The 17563-nt window shown below is 36.1% G+C and overlaps 1 protein-coding gene across 2 annotated transcripts in view; it reads left to right on the top strand.

Annotated features, from left to right (window-relative positions):
* Positions 1-1320: 1320 nt before the first annotated feature.
* The window catches only part of phf24 (PHD finger protein 24), a 50275-nt gene continuing 34032 nt past the window's right edge, over positions 1321-17563 (top strand). For both annotated transcript variants that reach the window (XM_016238343.1, XM_016238342.1), the window contains exons 1-2: positions 1321-1670; positions 14875-15302. In XM_016238343.1, the coding sequence (XP_016093829.1) occupies positions 14877-15302 (426 nt within the window). In that variant the 5' untranslated portion in view covers positions 1321-1670; positions 14875-14876. The remainder of the gene's footprint in view (positions 1671-14874; positions 15303-17563) is intronic.

The following is a 17563-nucleotide window of genomic DNA, read 5'->3' as shown; positions in this document are numbered from 1 at the left end:
TTTAGGCTAACTGCTAAAAGATAAAATAGAAATATGTAATATAAGAAATATAAATACCAGTTACACCCCATAAATTATCACTTCCCTTCATACTATATATAAACATATCTAAAACCTTGTTAATTTTTTTTAACTTTGCCCCATTGGCCAGAAAGTTTGAAGATCAGACAGTGAGTTTTGTCAGTAGTTTGTAAAATAAACGTTAATTATATTGCATATGCTATTATGAAATTTTATTAAGTTTTGACCTCTCTGGGATACTTGATTCTGGTTGGTCATTTGAGAAATTCTGAGAACTTTAGTGTCTCTGTGCATTAAATGAACATTGTAGTTGGACAGACAAGGATGTGTTTAATATTTGTAAGACTGGGGCAAGTTGTCACATATTTTATGTTACATAATTTGATATAAGTTATTACTTGCAATATCTATTTGTCAAAATAATGTTTTGATATTTTTGTTAGTATTGCCTTTTACTTTTTTTGTTTTTATTCATGAATTTAGTTTTTCATAATTGTTTTACAGTTTAAATTGTGCTGAATAGCCTATTGACCTTAATCGGGTTAGACGCCATATTGAATTCAACACGGATGTTCAATAAGGCTGTGAAGAATAAAATCTTTACAATGACACGCACTGTATAAAGGTCCTAAATCACATAATTTAACAACTCACAACTTTTGTTTTTGTTGGGATGTTATTTAACAACAGTACAATCCATTGAACGCACTGTACTTCAGTCCCTCACAGCATCGCTTTCATTCTTGTCAAAGATTAAATATGGTGCTCACCTGACTAAAGGTGATGATACACTGGGCAACTTTTTTGAGCAATGTTGCTTGGGCACTTTTTCATTGAGAATGGGGAACAAATTTCTATCTGGCTATCATTCGTGGGCCCTGTGTCTCACTTGGTTGCCCGTTGAAGCAATGTTGCCCTGCAAAATTGCTCAAAAAGTTGCCCCGTGTATCATAGGCTTAAGGTCTGTTTAAGACAACTTACTTTATATAATGTGACTACATTATGCTCCGTTTTTGGGTATAAGTGAGTTAAATTAATTGTGTATAATTATTCAATTAATAGTTTTTGTAGCCAAGACTGTAGTATGTGCACATCCTGTATGTCTAGATATTCAGTATTGGTTTTTGAAAATATAGTAGTATAATCTACAACCCCAAAATCAACAAGGCGATGTTATGTGCATGTCTTGTATCCATACTCCATGTATTGGCTCATCTCATCTCCTAGTACCAACGTCATTTGAACAGACCAATGAAACGTCTTCTTTCGCAGGCTGAAAACAAGTTCCGTGAAGAGGCTCGAAGAACATTGGACCCTCGCGAATCTAGTGGGCTAGTCAGCAGAAGCAGCAGACACAACTTTTACCAGGCTTGTGTTCATTTACCCGAGCTGTACGGTCTTCAGTCCACAGCAAAGTTGAGCAGAATTCAGCACCGGAGCTGTCCAGTCTCCGCGCCTCACGAACAACGCAGTTTGCGCGGCTGCGGAATATTTGTTTGACGGGGTTACACACTCTACACTGGCCGCCGCGATTACACACGCATAGCCTTCACTGACAAAAGCAAACCTTGAAATGACTGCTGGCAACGCGTGAGAAGAGCAGAAGAAATCGAGTCCCTAGTACCGGAGCACCATCCCATTTCCTTCAGGTTAGTCTTAGTTCTTTTCTAACTATAGATACTAATTAAATCAAGCCAGTTGTGATTTTCACAGTCCACATTCAACCTCAATTAGTAAATCTTGCAGGACACGCATTGTGGGCAACATGGAACATGCATTCAAATTGATGCAACTTACTGCGCATGGACGTACATTTCACGAGACGAATCATTCATGCATCAGTTTTGTGTGGGTTTAGAAAAATACCCCTTCTATGCCACCCGGTCTAGGTCAGTGCTGGTTGGATGAGAGCCATGCATCATATTGCATCATGTTCTACTGTGAGGTGTAACGAGGCTGTTTGATAGGGAGCTGCCAGACTTTAGGCAATAACTTTTCTTACACTGACACTGAATGTTGCACGTTACGTATTTACAGTGTTGCATGTGCAGTGAAACGTTTCACACGATAACTTGTGCGTGGTGGAGTGTACACGCTCCTCTGAGCAGCACTGCAGAGCTAAGTTTTTCTGGATCAGTTGCAGTCTCTTTGTAAGACCTTTGTGCATCACTTCTGACGTCACAGTCCAGGAGCCAGCAGGGTGTTATGTAGTCATTGAGGAGATGAAGTGAGCGGCCTGCATTCAGAGAATTCCACAGAACATCATTTAGATACATTTCCATAGATTTTATAGAATTTAAACTGATAGCCTTTTATTTTTTATTTTAACTGATTATTTATTTGTTTGTTTTAGTTGTTTTAATAATAAATCATATTATTTTTGTTACTACATGTAAAATTAATTATTGTAAGCATAATATTATAATGTAAGCATAATATTGTAAGTTTAATATTATTTCAGAAATGAAGAGCATTATTATGGTATTACAACCTGCATATTATTAAATAATACTAACATCGTCATCATCATCATCAACAACAACAATAATCATCATTATTATTGATAATTAATACTCTGATTTTAAATATTTTATATGACTAAATGTAACATTATTTAATAAATATTGTAAGTAATATTATTTCAGATTTAAAGAGCAATATAAATATTACAATATCACTACCTGCAAAATAATAATAATAATAATAAATTACATTATACTGGTACTACGTCTACTATACTATCAACAACAACAACAACAATTATAATTATATTATTATTAATTTTCTATTATTATCATCATTAATTTCCTTAACAAGCTATTTCTACCTGATTAACCCATAACAATATGATTTGTTGATCTATTTAGGTTAATTCAGTGATGTTAAATAATATTTTTTTAATCTCTTGACTTGAATATCATCTATAATAATAATTTGTTATATGAATATAAAGTTGATTTAACCAGAGCTTGATGATAATAATGATGATAATAATAATGTATCTTTCTTCGTATAAGAAACTATATTATTGATAATGCAAATGCTAATGCTAACAATAGAGAACATAAAGAAAATAAAACTGGTCTAATCCAAATATATAGGTTAATAAGAGTGTACTGAATTTGAACTTTCTGTACATTTTACCTTGTGAACTTTTTCCAAATCAGACTCTTGACAATCATATTCCATTCTTGGCCTTTCTAATTCTGTAAGTGTTTGCTATTCGCAATGGTTCAGAATTAGCATTGGTTCAGTTGATCTATTTGACTTAAACCTCCGCTATTAGCCCTGTCCTACTTCTTCAGGACCCTCCTCCACCTTTTGGTGCTCGGTTCTCTCCTGTCTGCCCTCCTACCCACAATGCACCATGAGTGTCAGCTCTGGAACCCAGCAGACACTCTAGGTTCCCTCATCTCTCTCACAGCTCTCATTGTCACCTCCTCTCAGAAGAGTGCTTGGCACAGACTTTGTGCCTGACAGGAACTGAATGCCAACGTGGGGGCTCCCCTCTCTAGAGGCATTTGCATTCAAATTCCTCCACATTGCGACGCCTCCGTGCCCATAGGCCAGTGTGCGAGAGGAATCTCAACTCCCCGTGCTCATAGTTCGTCCAGCGTACTTTGCTTTTGGGCTGCTGATTGTCTAAGGTCAGGCATTATGGGATGCGATGGCATATATGCGTTCATAAATGTTCCCAAAGCGCACAAGCCCACATTGCACAGATTATGTGTTTTATCACTTTGTTGCTCATTAGCGTTTACAGAGAGCGTTGGCGATTTCATTTTTGAAGTTTGGCTGCTTATTTTTTTCGGTGGGTGTTTGTGATTCCAATCACTGGCAGAAGGTGGCCTTAGTGAACTCGTTAGTGTGATTAGTTCCAGGCCTTTGGTGATGGGATATTCACTTCAATGGGAAGCATTCCCATGGAAAAAAAAATATGCTTTGTCGTCGTCCTATTCACAGAGCGGTTCCCCACAGGAGCAGCGCATGAAAGGCAGGGTTTGTTGGGATTCAAGTCAGCGACAGCTTGACAGTGCGAAGCGGATTTGTCTAACAAACTGGAGCATCTCCTGAATTCATTAATGCGTTAGGATCAGTCAGATTCACGAATGATTCATTCTGACTGCCTTTCTGAACCAGCTCAGTATCTCTACATCTTTTGCTGCCTTTTGACAAAATATTTAGCTTACAAGATACTAATAAAAGGTATTGGAGCTATTATTCTTTCTTTTTCCTTCCTTTTTCTTTTTTTATCAACCTTGTTTGGTATTTAGATGTACAATGCCATGCAGAAAATCTGTGGCCTTAGTGAACTCGTTAGTGTGATTAGTTCCAGGCCTTTGGTGATGGGATATTCACTTCAATGGGAAGCATTCCCATGGAAAAAAAAATATGCTTTGTCGTCGTCCTATTCACAGAGCGGTTCCCCACAGGAGCAGCGCATGAAAGGCAGGGTTTGTTGGGATTCAAGTCAGCGACAGCTTGACAGTGCGAAGCGGATTTGTCTAACATGGTATTAAAATAATATTAGAGGGAAGAACAAAGGCTGGTGCACATGTAGGTGCATTGCATAACATTCATGTTTTGCTGTAGTAAATAAGTGTAACTTCTGAAATGTTTCAATTATTGAAACTGTTGCTCACCACACTACAAGTTACTCATAATTTAAAGGGACAGTTCATCCAAAAAGGTCTATGTACATGTAGTTACCTTTGTGTTTCTGCAGGAATTTATTTCTTCAGCAAAGGAGATATTTTCAAGAAAGTGCAGGATCTTTTTCCAAATACGTTATTTTTCAATTGTTTGCGGACTGGAGCATCTCCTGAATTCATTAATGCGTTAGGATTAGTCAGATTCACGAATGATTCATTCTGACTGCCTTTCTGAACCAGCTCAGTATCTCTACATCTTTTGCTGCCTTTTGACAAAATATTTAGCTTACAAGATACTAATAAAAGGTATTGGAACTATTATTCTTTATTTTTCCTTCCTTTTTCTTTTTTTATCAACCTTGTTTGGTATTTAGATGTACAATGCCATGCAGAAAATCAATTTTTTAACTTCTTTATTTAAATGAACTTTCTAAACAAGCTGGTTCACTAAAATGAATCAAGTTTAATATATAAGAGGGAGAGTGAATATTTTAGGTGAGCAAGTTTGATTATTGCCTTGCCTTGCCTGGCCTTGTCTGCTGATTGTCATAAGGACAGGGAGAAAAATAATTTTGCAGAAAAATGTAATTTAATCGAACACTTCAAAGAAGCAATGGTTACCTTTATATGAAGTAAATGTACTAAAGCATATTCTGCTGAACATCTGTGCAGACAGATGCCTCACTCAGATTGATAATTAGACGCCACGGTGTCCTCACATAAATTGCCTTTTGACAAAATATTTAGCTTACAAGATACTAATAAAAGGTATTGGAGCTATTATTCTTTCTTTTTCCTTCCTTTTTCTTTTTTTATCAACCTTGTTTGGTATTTAGATGTACAATGCCATGCAGAAAATCAATTTTTTAACTTCTTTCTTTAAATGAACTTTCTAAACAAGCTGGTTCACTAAAATGAATCAAGTTTAATATATAAGAGGGAGAGTGAATATTTTAGGTGAGCAAGTTTGATTATTGCCTTGCCTTGCCTGGCCTTGTCTGCTGATTGTCATAAGGACAGGGAGAAAAATAATTTTGCAGAAAAATGTAATTTAATCGAACACTTAAAAGAAGCAATGGTTACCTTTATATGAAGTAAATGTACTAAAGCATATTCTGCTGAACATCTGTGCAGACAGATGCCTCACTCAGATTGATAATTAGACGCCACGGTGTCCTCACATAAATTGCCTATAAACTCCAATTCACAGCCTCACTTCATGAGATATGATTTCACACAGGACACTTATATGTCAACACGATATTGAAAACAAGCACCGATAATAACCAGTGCTTCTGAGGACGAATGTGATTTAAAGGGGTCATGAACTGCCTTTTTTATTATTTTATTAATAGTCCACTTATAACATTATCAACATTTTTACATCAAAAAACACAATCATTTAGAAGTAATAGGCTATTTTCTGTCCTGTTTTGACCCCCCTCATCAGAACACTCTGTTTGAATAGGCGTGGTTGATTGTAGACTTAGAAGTAAACGCCCACTGGTATGATTGGCTAACAGTTGTGTGTGTTTGACAGCCTACATCCTTCATAAATGGACGCTGCTGTGATTTAAGTTAAAAATGCATAAATATTCAGTACGATCTCTAATAACAGACAAAGCAATAGTGACCACGTAATAAAAACAGTTACTCACATTTGTGTGGTGTGGCATTACTTTCGGATCCAATATATATGGCACTGCATCGTCTTTTAGTTTCAATCTTTATGAAAATCCTGTGTTGAATTGTGCTTTGTTTGCAAATGAATCCACAGTAAAATGAAGTGAACAAAGGACCAAGTTCTTACTGACGTGGTCTGGATCTTAATTAAAAATAAAGTTCATCCACTCTTTCCTAATGTTGGGATCAGAAGGAAGGCAATGCAAAGATGAATACAATGTTTTTTTCACAACTTGGCACTACACAGCGTCTTGTTGTCTATAGAGCCATCTCTATCATTTGATTTCTGCTTAGACCTGCATTTGCCTCTCTCATTATTTACTAATGTGTGAATCGTGAGCGGGGCTAAACAGGCAGTGATGTAGAAGCAGGCGTTGATCGTCTTCTGCCTGCGGAGGCGGTGTTTAGCCACACTATTACATCATAAAGTGGCACGTTCCACAACCTGTCATTTTGGCAGATTGGCTTCAATAAAAGCTGTTTTTAGCATCTTCATGTCTTCGGAGTCATCTTTATTGTTTGATTTCTGCTTAGACCTGCATTTGCCTCTCTCGTTATTTACACTACATGCGTGAATCAGGGGGCGGGGCTAAACAGGCAGTGATGTAGAAGCAGGCCTTAATCTTCTTCTGCGGAGGCGGTGTTTAGCCACACTATTACATCATAAAGTGGCACGTTCAGTCTCTCTAAACCCCTCCTCTCCGTGAACCTACTCTGCTCTGATTGGCTGTGGGACAGTGGAAAAAAAAATTTTAACCACTGATTCTTTGCAGCCTAATCATTAGGAAATGAAAATAAAATGAATTTAATTTCTAGGGAAGTAACGATTCGCGATACTGATTTCACAATATGATTTTCTCACGTTTTTTTTTTTAAGCAAAATTATAAATGAAAAGGTGTCCTTTTATTATTTCTCAGACAAAATGCTGCTCATTTCTTTGTGAAATTGAAATATGGCAAATAACAAAACTAAATTTAAATTTTAAAACAAATCTCAAATCAAATAAATAAATAATACAAATGAAAGTAATCTCTTATCTATCTATCTATCTATCTGTCTGTCTATCTATCCGTCTGTCTGTTTTTCTATATAAAAAGTAAAACTAACACACATTTCTGTTCTGTGACACATTATATAAAAAATGAAAACACACATATATTGTATATATACACAAATTATTAAATGAAATTTCTGCTTAACTTCAGGACCATAATGTGATCGGCAGGATTTATAAAAATATGCATTTAATATCACCTCATTTTCCAGCGATTCTCAAACGATTCATGTGAAGCAGTTCTAAGATTCAGTCTCTCTAAACCCCTCCTCTCCGTGAACCTACTCTGCTCTGATTGGCTGTGGGACAGTGGAAAAAAAAATTTTAACCACTGATTCTTTGCAGCCTAATCATTAGGAAATGAAAATAAAATGAATTTAATCTCTAGGGAAGTAACGATTCGCGATACTGATTTCACAATATGATTTTCTCACGTTTTTTTTTTTAAGCAAAATTATAAATGAAAAGGTGTCCTTTTATTATTTCTCAGACAAAATGCTGCTCATTTCTTTGTGAAATTGAAATATGGCAAATAACAAAACTAAATTTAAATTTTAAAACAAATCTCAAATCAAATAAATAAATAATACAAATGAAAGTAATCTCTCTGAAATCTCAAACTAAGGCTTTGCCTGTGCTCTATTTAAAATGAGAGGCAACCACTGCATTTTAATCAGGATCCAAACAAAGATGCTGCATACATGTAGCTTGAGCAGTTTTTGATTTAAATTCTGTCATTTCGAAATTTGAAGCAAAATCAGAATGCTCTGACTTTAGCTGTGTTTAGCCACACTATTACATCATAAAGTGGCACGTTCAGTCTCTCTAAACCCCTCCTCTCCGTGAACCTACTCTGCTCTGATTGGCTGTGGGACAGTGGAAAAAAAAATTTTAACCACTGATTCTTTGCAGCCTAATCATTAGGAAATGAAAATAAAATGAATTTAATCTCTAGGGAAGTAACGATTCGCGATACTGATTTCACAATATGATTTTCTCACGTTTTTTTTTTTAAGCAAAATTATAAATGAAAAGGTGTCCTTTTATTATTTCTCAGACAAAATGCTGCTCATTTCTTTGTGAAATTGAAATATGGCAAATAACAAAACTAAATTTAAATTTTAAAACAAATCTCAAATCAAATAAATAAATAATACAAATGAAAGTAATCTCTCTGAAATCTCAAACTAAGGCTTTGCCTGTGCTCTATTTAAAATGAGAGGCAACCACTGCATTTTAATCACAAACCAAAAGATGCTGCAAACATGCTGCATGAGCAGTTTTTTTTAATATAAATTAGATTGATAGATATTTATAAATTAAAAATTTGAAACGCAAACAGAATGGTCTGACTTGGGTTTTGTGAAATTATGCTACATAAAACATATCTGAATGAAACAAACTCACAATATGATTTTCTCACGTTTTTTTTTTTAAGCAAAATTATAAATGAAAAGGTGTCCTTTTATTATTTCTCAGACAAAATGCTGCTCATTTCTTTGTGAAATTGAAATATGGCAAATAACAAAACTAAATTTAAATTTTAAAACAAATCTCAAATCAAATAAATAAATAATACAAATGAAAGTAATCTCTCTGAAATCTCAAACTAAGGCTTTGCCTGTGCTCTATTTAAAATGAGAGGCAACCACTGCATTTTAATCACAAACCAAAAGATGCTGCAAACATGCTGCATGAGCAGTTTTTTTAATTTAAATTAGATTGATAGATATTTATAAATTAAAAATTTGAAACGCAAACAGAATGGTCTGACTTGGGTTTTGTGAAATTATGCTACATAAAACATATCTGAATGAAACAAACAGCAGATGGGCTGAATGAGATGCAGATTCACTCTCTGACAGCAGGTGGCGCTTATGGAACAGCAGTGATACAGCGTTTCCTTGGTTGCAGTTGTAAACAAAGAAGTCCTGCCCTTATAAATATTATGCATTAAACAGAGGCAAGATGAAAAGAAAATACCATCTAAACTTTTCTGAAGACAGTTCTCCTCGGAGATACGTTCATTTAAACCCCCAAACCAAATGTATCGTTATTTGTTTAACATCTCAACCGACTTAAATTGTCACATATTTTTATCGATTTTCAACCGGCTCGCGGTGCATTGTTACATCCCTATCTTCTCGACATTATTATGAACAAGCTACAGTGTTTGAGGGCGGGTCAAGTTGTAGAACATAGGTGGGCATTATGCAAAGGTATTACCCCGTGGTGTGGGATTCGATTTACTGATGACTTATTTAGGCTGTTCAGAGTCGATTCTTTCTCTTGTGAGACAATAACTACCTATTGTGCACTTCCGACTTTACAACTTTGCAGTTTGTTTACATTCACATATAGCTACATAACACTGCATAAAAGGCAATATTCAAAATTGCATAATAGTGGCATTTTAAGAAAATAGTCAGAATCTGAATGTTTATTGGACGCTTTGCTTCCCAATTTTGCTTCCCATTTTATTTTTGTAATCTGATGTATTTTTGTCAGTCATAATACATCAATTTAATGTTCAGAATCTTTTCTTTTATCTGTAGGCCTGGCCACTATATTTTTATAGCATACACATTAATAAATGAAAGTGCTTTACATTGGCATTATAAAGAGAGAGCATAAAAATCCATTTTAAAATCATTTATGAACATAAAAATGAATAATTAATGAAAAAGACAAAAAAAAAAAAATCATAAAAAGTCTAGTACTCAGTCTAGTCATTATTCCCATTGAGTAATTTCTCTGTTTGGCAGTAATTGCTTCCCCTGCATCTGAAAGTATCGGCCGTCTCTGGAATGCACATGTTATAATCTGTGCTTAGAGTTGGGATGCAGTGGGATTTCTAACCAGAAGTCAGTTTTTATAAGGGTTTCACAAAGGGACTGGCTCAGACGTTATTACAGGGGCTCTGTAGCCCGAGAGGTTCTCATCTTTTATTCTCCTCGAGGAGACCTGCGATGACCTCCATCTTCCTCTGTCTCCTGTCTCTGAGGATTCTTCATCCATCACTGTATAGTCACAGTTTTACGTCTGTGTCACAGTTCTAGCATCAGAGTGTTCACGCACACATATGTTCTGATGCATATTCCCTGCTGAAATCACCAGCTCTATGAACTGATTGTCTGGCTTCTATGCAATTTCCGCTCATCGGGTGTGCAGGTCTGCCGGGAAACAACATTGCGTTTACACTTTCCCAGGCTGATGCAATGAGCGCTTCCAAAGGGGAACGCATGATTTCAGATTCACTTGTGAGCATCAGCAAAAATAACCTGTTGTTGGTTTTATTGCATAAGCTGCCAACGTGGACCAGGCTTCATGTAGTGTAATGAGACTATTTGTTATTTACTATTTTGTAACAGTGTAACATTTTTGTAATATCAACCATCAATATTTTGGTAACATTAATTGAACACACAGGCCTTTCTCAAACACCCACATATGAAGGTTTGTGAAGTCTGATTCTAGTCAATCGGTTAGTTCAGTTTATTTACTGTAAATGAACCAGTTCCAAATAAATGAGTTATCAAACAAACAAACAAAAAATAAATAAATAAATGTATAAATAAATTAAATGTAATAAATTATAAATAAAAAACACTTAATTTGATGCCGATCATGTTTTCTGATGAATAAAAAATAAAGATGATTACATTAGAAAAGTAAGATTATTGTATTTTTGTGTTATATTTAATACAAATTTTACAAAACAAAATTGAAATAAGTTAAATGCAACTAAAAATGCTGTTTTATTCTGTCCTCCTAAATGGGAATCCTGATTGTTTTTAGCTACTTAAAAAATATTAGTTTACAATATTTAATATTAAATTAGTTTATTAGCTGTTTGACAAGCTACAGTTTTAAAGTGTTTTATCCATTTGAACTGGATTGTGAAAAGTCGATATTTATGTTGGTATAGAAGCTTGTTTCTGCCATGAAAAAAAAAGTTTTATCTTTTTATCTCACAATTCTGACTTCTTTTCTCGCTATTGTGAGTTTATATCTTGCTTAATTGTGAGATATATACTTGCAATTCTGAGAAAAAAAGTCGTGAGATATTATCTCACAATTTCGAGATATAAACACTAAATTCTGAGAAGAAAAGTCTGAATTGTAAGATAAACTCACAATTGCAAGAAAACAGTTGAAAATGACTTCATTATTTATTTTTAATTGACTTAAAAAAAAATCTGAATTGTGAGATAAAAAGCCGCAATTATCTTTCTGTGGCAGAAAAGGCTTCCATACATTGGTAATGTCTTTCGAAAAGGAAAGCAGTTTCAGAGATGGAGAAAGTTATTAAATTATGACGAATTATTCTGGGAAGACTGATGAAATGTACACAATAAGACCACAACATGTATTAAATCAGAAAATCAGAAAATAACAAAATACAGTATATAAATAAATTATAATAATTAATGCATTTTAAAAATCACAGATTCTTTTGGGGCTAATCCATCACATTTTCTTTGTTGTAGCAGTATACAAAATAATAAGATATTTAATACATACAATAATTTTACCAAACAATATTAGAGTCAAATTCCAGCTAAATCACTTGTGATAGCAAGTCTGAATTGTAAGATAAACTCACAATTGCAAGAAAACAGTTGAAAATGACTTCATTATTTATTTTTAATTGACTTAAAAAAAAATCTGAATTGTGAGATAAAAAGCCGCAATTATCTTTCTGTGGCAGAAAAGGCTTCCATACATTGGTAATGTCTTTCGAAAAGGAAAGCAGTTTCAGAGATGGAGAAAGTTATTAAATTATGACGAATTATTCTGGGAAGACTGATGAAATGTACACAATAAGACCACAACATGTATTAAATCAGAAAATCAGAAAATAACAAAATACAGTATATAAATAAATTATAATAATTAATGCATTTTAAAAATCACAGATTCTTTTGGGGCTAATCCATCACATTTTCTTTGTTGTAGCAGTATACAAAATAATAAGATATTTAATACATACAATAATTTTACAAAACAATATTAGAGTCAAATTCCAAATTTTATTGGTGGTATCTGATGTAAATAAATATGTTTAAATATTGATTAATTCTGTCACCCTATTTGAGAATCCTGATTGTTTTCTGAACGGTTGCCTGGCTGTAATTTAGAAACTTAAATTGTTTGTTTGACAAGGTACAATTTTAAAGTAGCTTCCCCAATTTCTTTTTATTGACTTAAGAGAGAAGTAATGTTATACTCAGACAGAAATATATGCAGTTTGCTGTCAGCTTTGGGATTGTGCCTAAAAGATACACATTAATTAGTTTGGTGACAAGACATTAAACCACACCTCCCTCAGCCAGCTGATGTGGCATCTATCAGAACACGCTGAGCTGGAACAGGGTAAAATACATCATACAGCCGGGGGTAATTACTGCAAAAACCTCTCTGTCACTCCCAGACCTTTGATGAGATGAGGCTCAGAACCGCTTCCTTGATTTCCCTCATAATTAAAGTTCATTCTCAGATGCTGCCTGTAGGGACATGCAATATTACAGAGTGGCTTGTTTAGGTGGGTACAGAGAAGAACGTGATGGGTCAGAGCTTGGGTTGATAGTTAAGAATAAACGAGGGAAGGAAATATCCATTGAAATTCAGAAGCATGCTGTGCTTTGCATTTAGAAGGCGAGAGAATGCCAACTGAAGCAGTTTCACACCATTACCCGGATTAAAGGCTGAATGGATGGAGCAAGCATTCAAGATTATCTGATGTCTGCTTTGGACAAGCTAAATCACAGTTCTGTCATGACAACTCTCGGAGGGATTGGCATGGTAATGTACATGACAATGTTCATGTATTTGGTCTTGGTGGAATAGATCTGCTGCTGCCAATACATCCACAACATGCTGCTGTGAGCATGTAAGAAATATTGCTGCTGCAAATATAACATACATGAAATAACCCCCATATAGCATACATAAATCCCCTCGTAGCAGACCTATACAGGTGGAGCTGGGGAAGGTGGAGGGTTTCTGAAGCAAGCTGCAACTGCTACTGCAAGCACTAGTCATATATTTGAATGTTGAGCAGTGAGCTTATTGGCTACCGATACAGGAGAGAACCAATCAGCTGTGCCATGTGATAATGATGTCATTAGGTCAGATTGTGTTAGACCTATCGGACTGCGCCATCTAGAGTTTCATGCCAGAACTCTGTAATTCATGTCCAACACAAGAATGGAATGGAGCAAGCTAAATGCTTCAAATTCTTTTTTAGTGCATCATTCATGTGTTTTGAACAGGGTTGGAAAAAGTTAATAATTTGAGAATTGGCTCCCTTGCAATTAATGAGTGTGAATCTGAATTGAAATGGAAACAGAAAAAGGAATTTACATTATAGTAAAATATGTACATTCAATTAATTTTTAATTATTTTAACGCAATTAATGCACCTGCCCCAGACCTATGTAGGTCATATTACATTTCATATACAGTTGATTGGCAACTGTTTTTGATAAATTTTGCCAACGAAAATGTTACCTATAAAGCCACTGCAGAACTGTTGTGCGTCTCTGAGCAACAGAGGTGATTAGTTTCTGAATGAATCCACGTTTTGAACAAATCTAGTGAACCAATGATTCAATGGCCCATTCATAAGGAGAGCCATAATTACTTCATACCTGAATAAATCAGCCATTTGAACGAATTTAATCGAATGAATGAATGATTGAATGAATGACTCATTAGCTATTTAGTTACTTTATAGTTACTTACACTGTGTATCTGATATGAATAAAACATGTCGGCAAATTATGTTTGAATGGATTGTTATTGCTGCTTCCATAGACATCCGTGTAAATTTTACAAACTCTAAATGTATTGTTTTACTAGGACTTATGTGTATTAAATGTCTGAAACCTAAAATAAACATTATGTGCTTAAAAACACTGCAATTATATGACAAGTACAGAGCACGTCTCATCGCCAGCCAAAGTGCGAAAGCAGTTTGAATTTGGCAGTTATGTGACGACACTGAACATTCTAAATCCCATATGTCGGACCGTACCGCTCAAACGGTTAAGACTGATGATCTGTGATGGCGGCAGACCAATGCGAGACACACCAAGCCTTCCAGTGATCAATCATATGAGAGATCTGTGTGAAGAAAGCGCTAGCGAGGTGATTTGCAGCACATTTGCTGTGGTTCACAAAATCTGCTTAATCCAGCATGTGGGCGTATTTTGCCAGAGCAATGATTTAGAGACAAAGTCGATAGAACATGTCTTGTTTTCAACCTTAATATTTGTTACGCAACAGGGTGCTAACTCCGATGCAGCAAAAATGAGAACTGTCTCTCTTTACTCTATTAATATAATGTAGGATTTAAAGCTTAACCTGCTGAAAAGACCACCGTGAGTGATTGCATTGCCTGATATGATATAATAATGTCTCATGTTGAAAATAGCTTCTGCTGTGTTACTATATTGCAGCCATGGGTGTGCTGATGTCCAAGAAGCAGCAGGTGGAGAAGGTGCAGAAGTGCAGCGTGGTGGTGTCCGCATTTAAAGACAGTCTGAAGGACCGGGCGGCCCCAGCGGCTGCGGCAGAGACTGAAGAGGTCATAGCCGAGAACGGGGACGGATCTACTGATGGATCCCACCAGGCCAACAAAGAGCACACTGAACAGAAAGACAAGGACAGCAAACCAGGGTCATTACCAAATCAGCAGGCCTCAGCTCCGCCCAGAGAGGAGCATAAGGCCAATCAGGAGGCTTGGGGGCGGCTCCGGGATGGGAAGGGGGTGGAGCCTGAGGATCTAAAGAAGGCACATCAGCTCACTCCTCCAACGTTTGTGCGGCCAAAGAGAGAGGTCAACGATGACCAACCGGTAGATGTGCCGCTTGGGCAAAGAGAGCAGGTAGTATGGCTAAAATAAAACATTAACATTTATTTTTGGTTCTCCTATATTCCTGCTTGTCTGTCATCAGAAGTGTGTTTACTGTAGAAGTATTTCTCTTTTACTTATGCACATATTTTTGTGCATATGGTAAGTTAAAGTTAAAAATAAATAGTTACATATATTTGAATTTTGGGATATATTATATACAGTATATATCATTAAAGGGGTCATATATTTTCCACATAATGTACATTATTGTTTCTCCTCTATGCCCCGTCTTTCTGAAACGCGTCGATTTTTACAAAGCACATCATTCTGAAAAGCGAGGTGTGCTGTGATTGGCCAGCTATCCAGTGTGTTGTGATTGGCTGAATACCTCAAGCGTGTGATGGAAATGTTACGCCCCTTACCGTACTGTGTTTCCATGTGTCCCGGTGCATCTCCACAACATGGCGGCGGCGGCAACAATACTACAGTGAGAATAAAAGTTACGCCTTCTTTCTTTGCATGAACATTTGGGCGGCGTTATGCAAATCTTCCCACACAGTGACGTAGACATGTGGGGGCGTGTTAGAACGAGCCGTTTTAGGTAGGTGTGGTTGACTCTTAACTTTTATAAAGAATATCTTTTTGGATTTGAGACTTTAGTCTTTGCAACTTTACAGATCTTCTTTATGCACCAAGAGCTTGTAACACTCCAAAGAGAAAGGGAAAATTGAAATCGCATCATATGACCCTTTTAATATCATCAATAAAATCATTATTCTTTGTTTTTTTAAATGTTTTATGAATTAATTTTATTTTCTTATGTCCCCTTGACCTTAAATACTGTAGAACAGGCGTTTTATAGAATGAATGAATGAATGAATGGATGGATGGATAATTATCTAAAATATATTTATAATGGTAATTGACATAATTTATTTTATTTTATTCTATTTTTTTACCTTTATTTATATAGCACTTTTAACAATACATATTGTGTCAAAGCAATTGTACAGTATTAATTAGGAAAATATTGTGTCAATAATACAAAATGACAATAGTAAACACTAAATTTTCAGTTAAAGGCAGTTCATCATTCAATTCAGTGATGTCATCATCCAGCTCAGTTCAGTTTAAATAGTCTCTGTGCAATCAAGTCGACAATATCACTGGAAATTAAGTATCCCCAACTAAGCAAGCCAGAGGCGACAGCGGCAAGGAACCAAAACTCCATCGGTGACAGAATGGAGAAAAAAAACTTGGGAGAAACCAGGCTCAGTCAGGGGGCCAGTTCTCCTATTCTGTGCAATCAAGTCCACGATATCGCTGGAAATTAAGTATCCCCAACTAAGCAAGCCAGAGGCGACAGCGGCAAGGAACCAAAACTCCATCGGTGACAGAATGGAGAAAAAAAACTTGGGAGAAACCAGGCTCAGTCAGGGGGCCAGTTCTCCTATGGCCAGATGAAACTAGCAGTTCAATTCCAGGCTGCAGCAATGTCACTTTGTGCAGAGAACTCAACTGGTTCATGTGGTCTTGTCCCAGTGGCTGTCTAGGAGACAAGGTCCTCACTGGGGATCTGTCTTTGTGGCTCATCTAGTTGTCCTGATCTCCGCTGACATTCAGGGCTGTAGAAGTCCTCTCTAGGTGCTGATCCACCATCTGATCTGGATACAGACTGGATCTGGTGGCTACAGTGACCTCGGAATAAGAAAGAAACAGACTAATATTAGCGTAGATGCCATTCTTCTAATGATGTTGCAAGTACATCGGGTGTTATGAGAAGTGTTCCCGGTTCCGGTTGTCCTAATTAATGCAGCCTAAAAATCATTTAACAGATTCGAATATTAGAAATGTGTTAGTGTGTTATGTGTAAGCCAGGTTAAAGAGATGGGTCTTTAATCTAGATTTAAACTGACAGAGTGTGTCTGTCTCCCGAACAATGTTAGGTAGGCTATTCCAGAGTTTGGGCGCTAAAAAGGAGAAGGATCTGCCACCCGCAGTTGATTTTGATATTCTAGGTATTATCAAATTGAGTTTTGAGAACGCAGTGGACATGGAGGACTATAATCAAAAAGAGCTCGTTCAAATACTGAGGTGCTAAACCATTCAGGGCTTTATAAGTAATAAGCAAGATTTTAAAATCTATACGATGTTTAATAGGGAGCCAGTGCAGTGTTGACAGAACCGGGCTAATATGGTCATACTTCCTGGTTCTAGTAAGAACTCTAGCTGCTACATTTTGGACCAGCTGGAGTTTGTTTATTAAGCGTGCAGAACAACCACCCAATAAA

This window comes from Sinocyclocheilus grahami, unplaced genomic scaffold, assembly GCF_001515645.1.
Source record: "Sinocyclocheilus grahami isolate Dianchi unplaced genomic scaffold, SAMN03320097.WGS_v1.1 scaffold536.1, whole genome shotgun sequence".
Taxonomy (NCBI): domain Eukaryota; kingdom Metazoa; phylum Chordata; class Actinopteri; order Cypriniformes; family Cyprinidae; genus Sinocyclocheilus; species Sinocyclocheilus grahami.
This window is presented reverse-complemented; position numbering and strand designations above follow the sequence as displayed.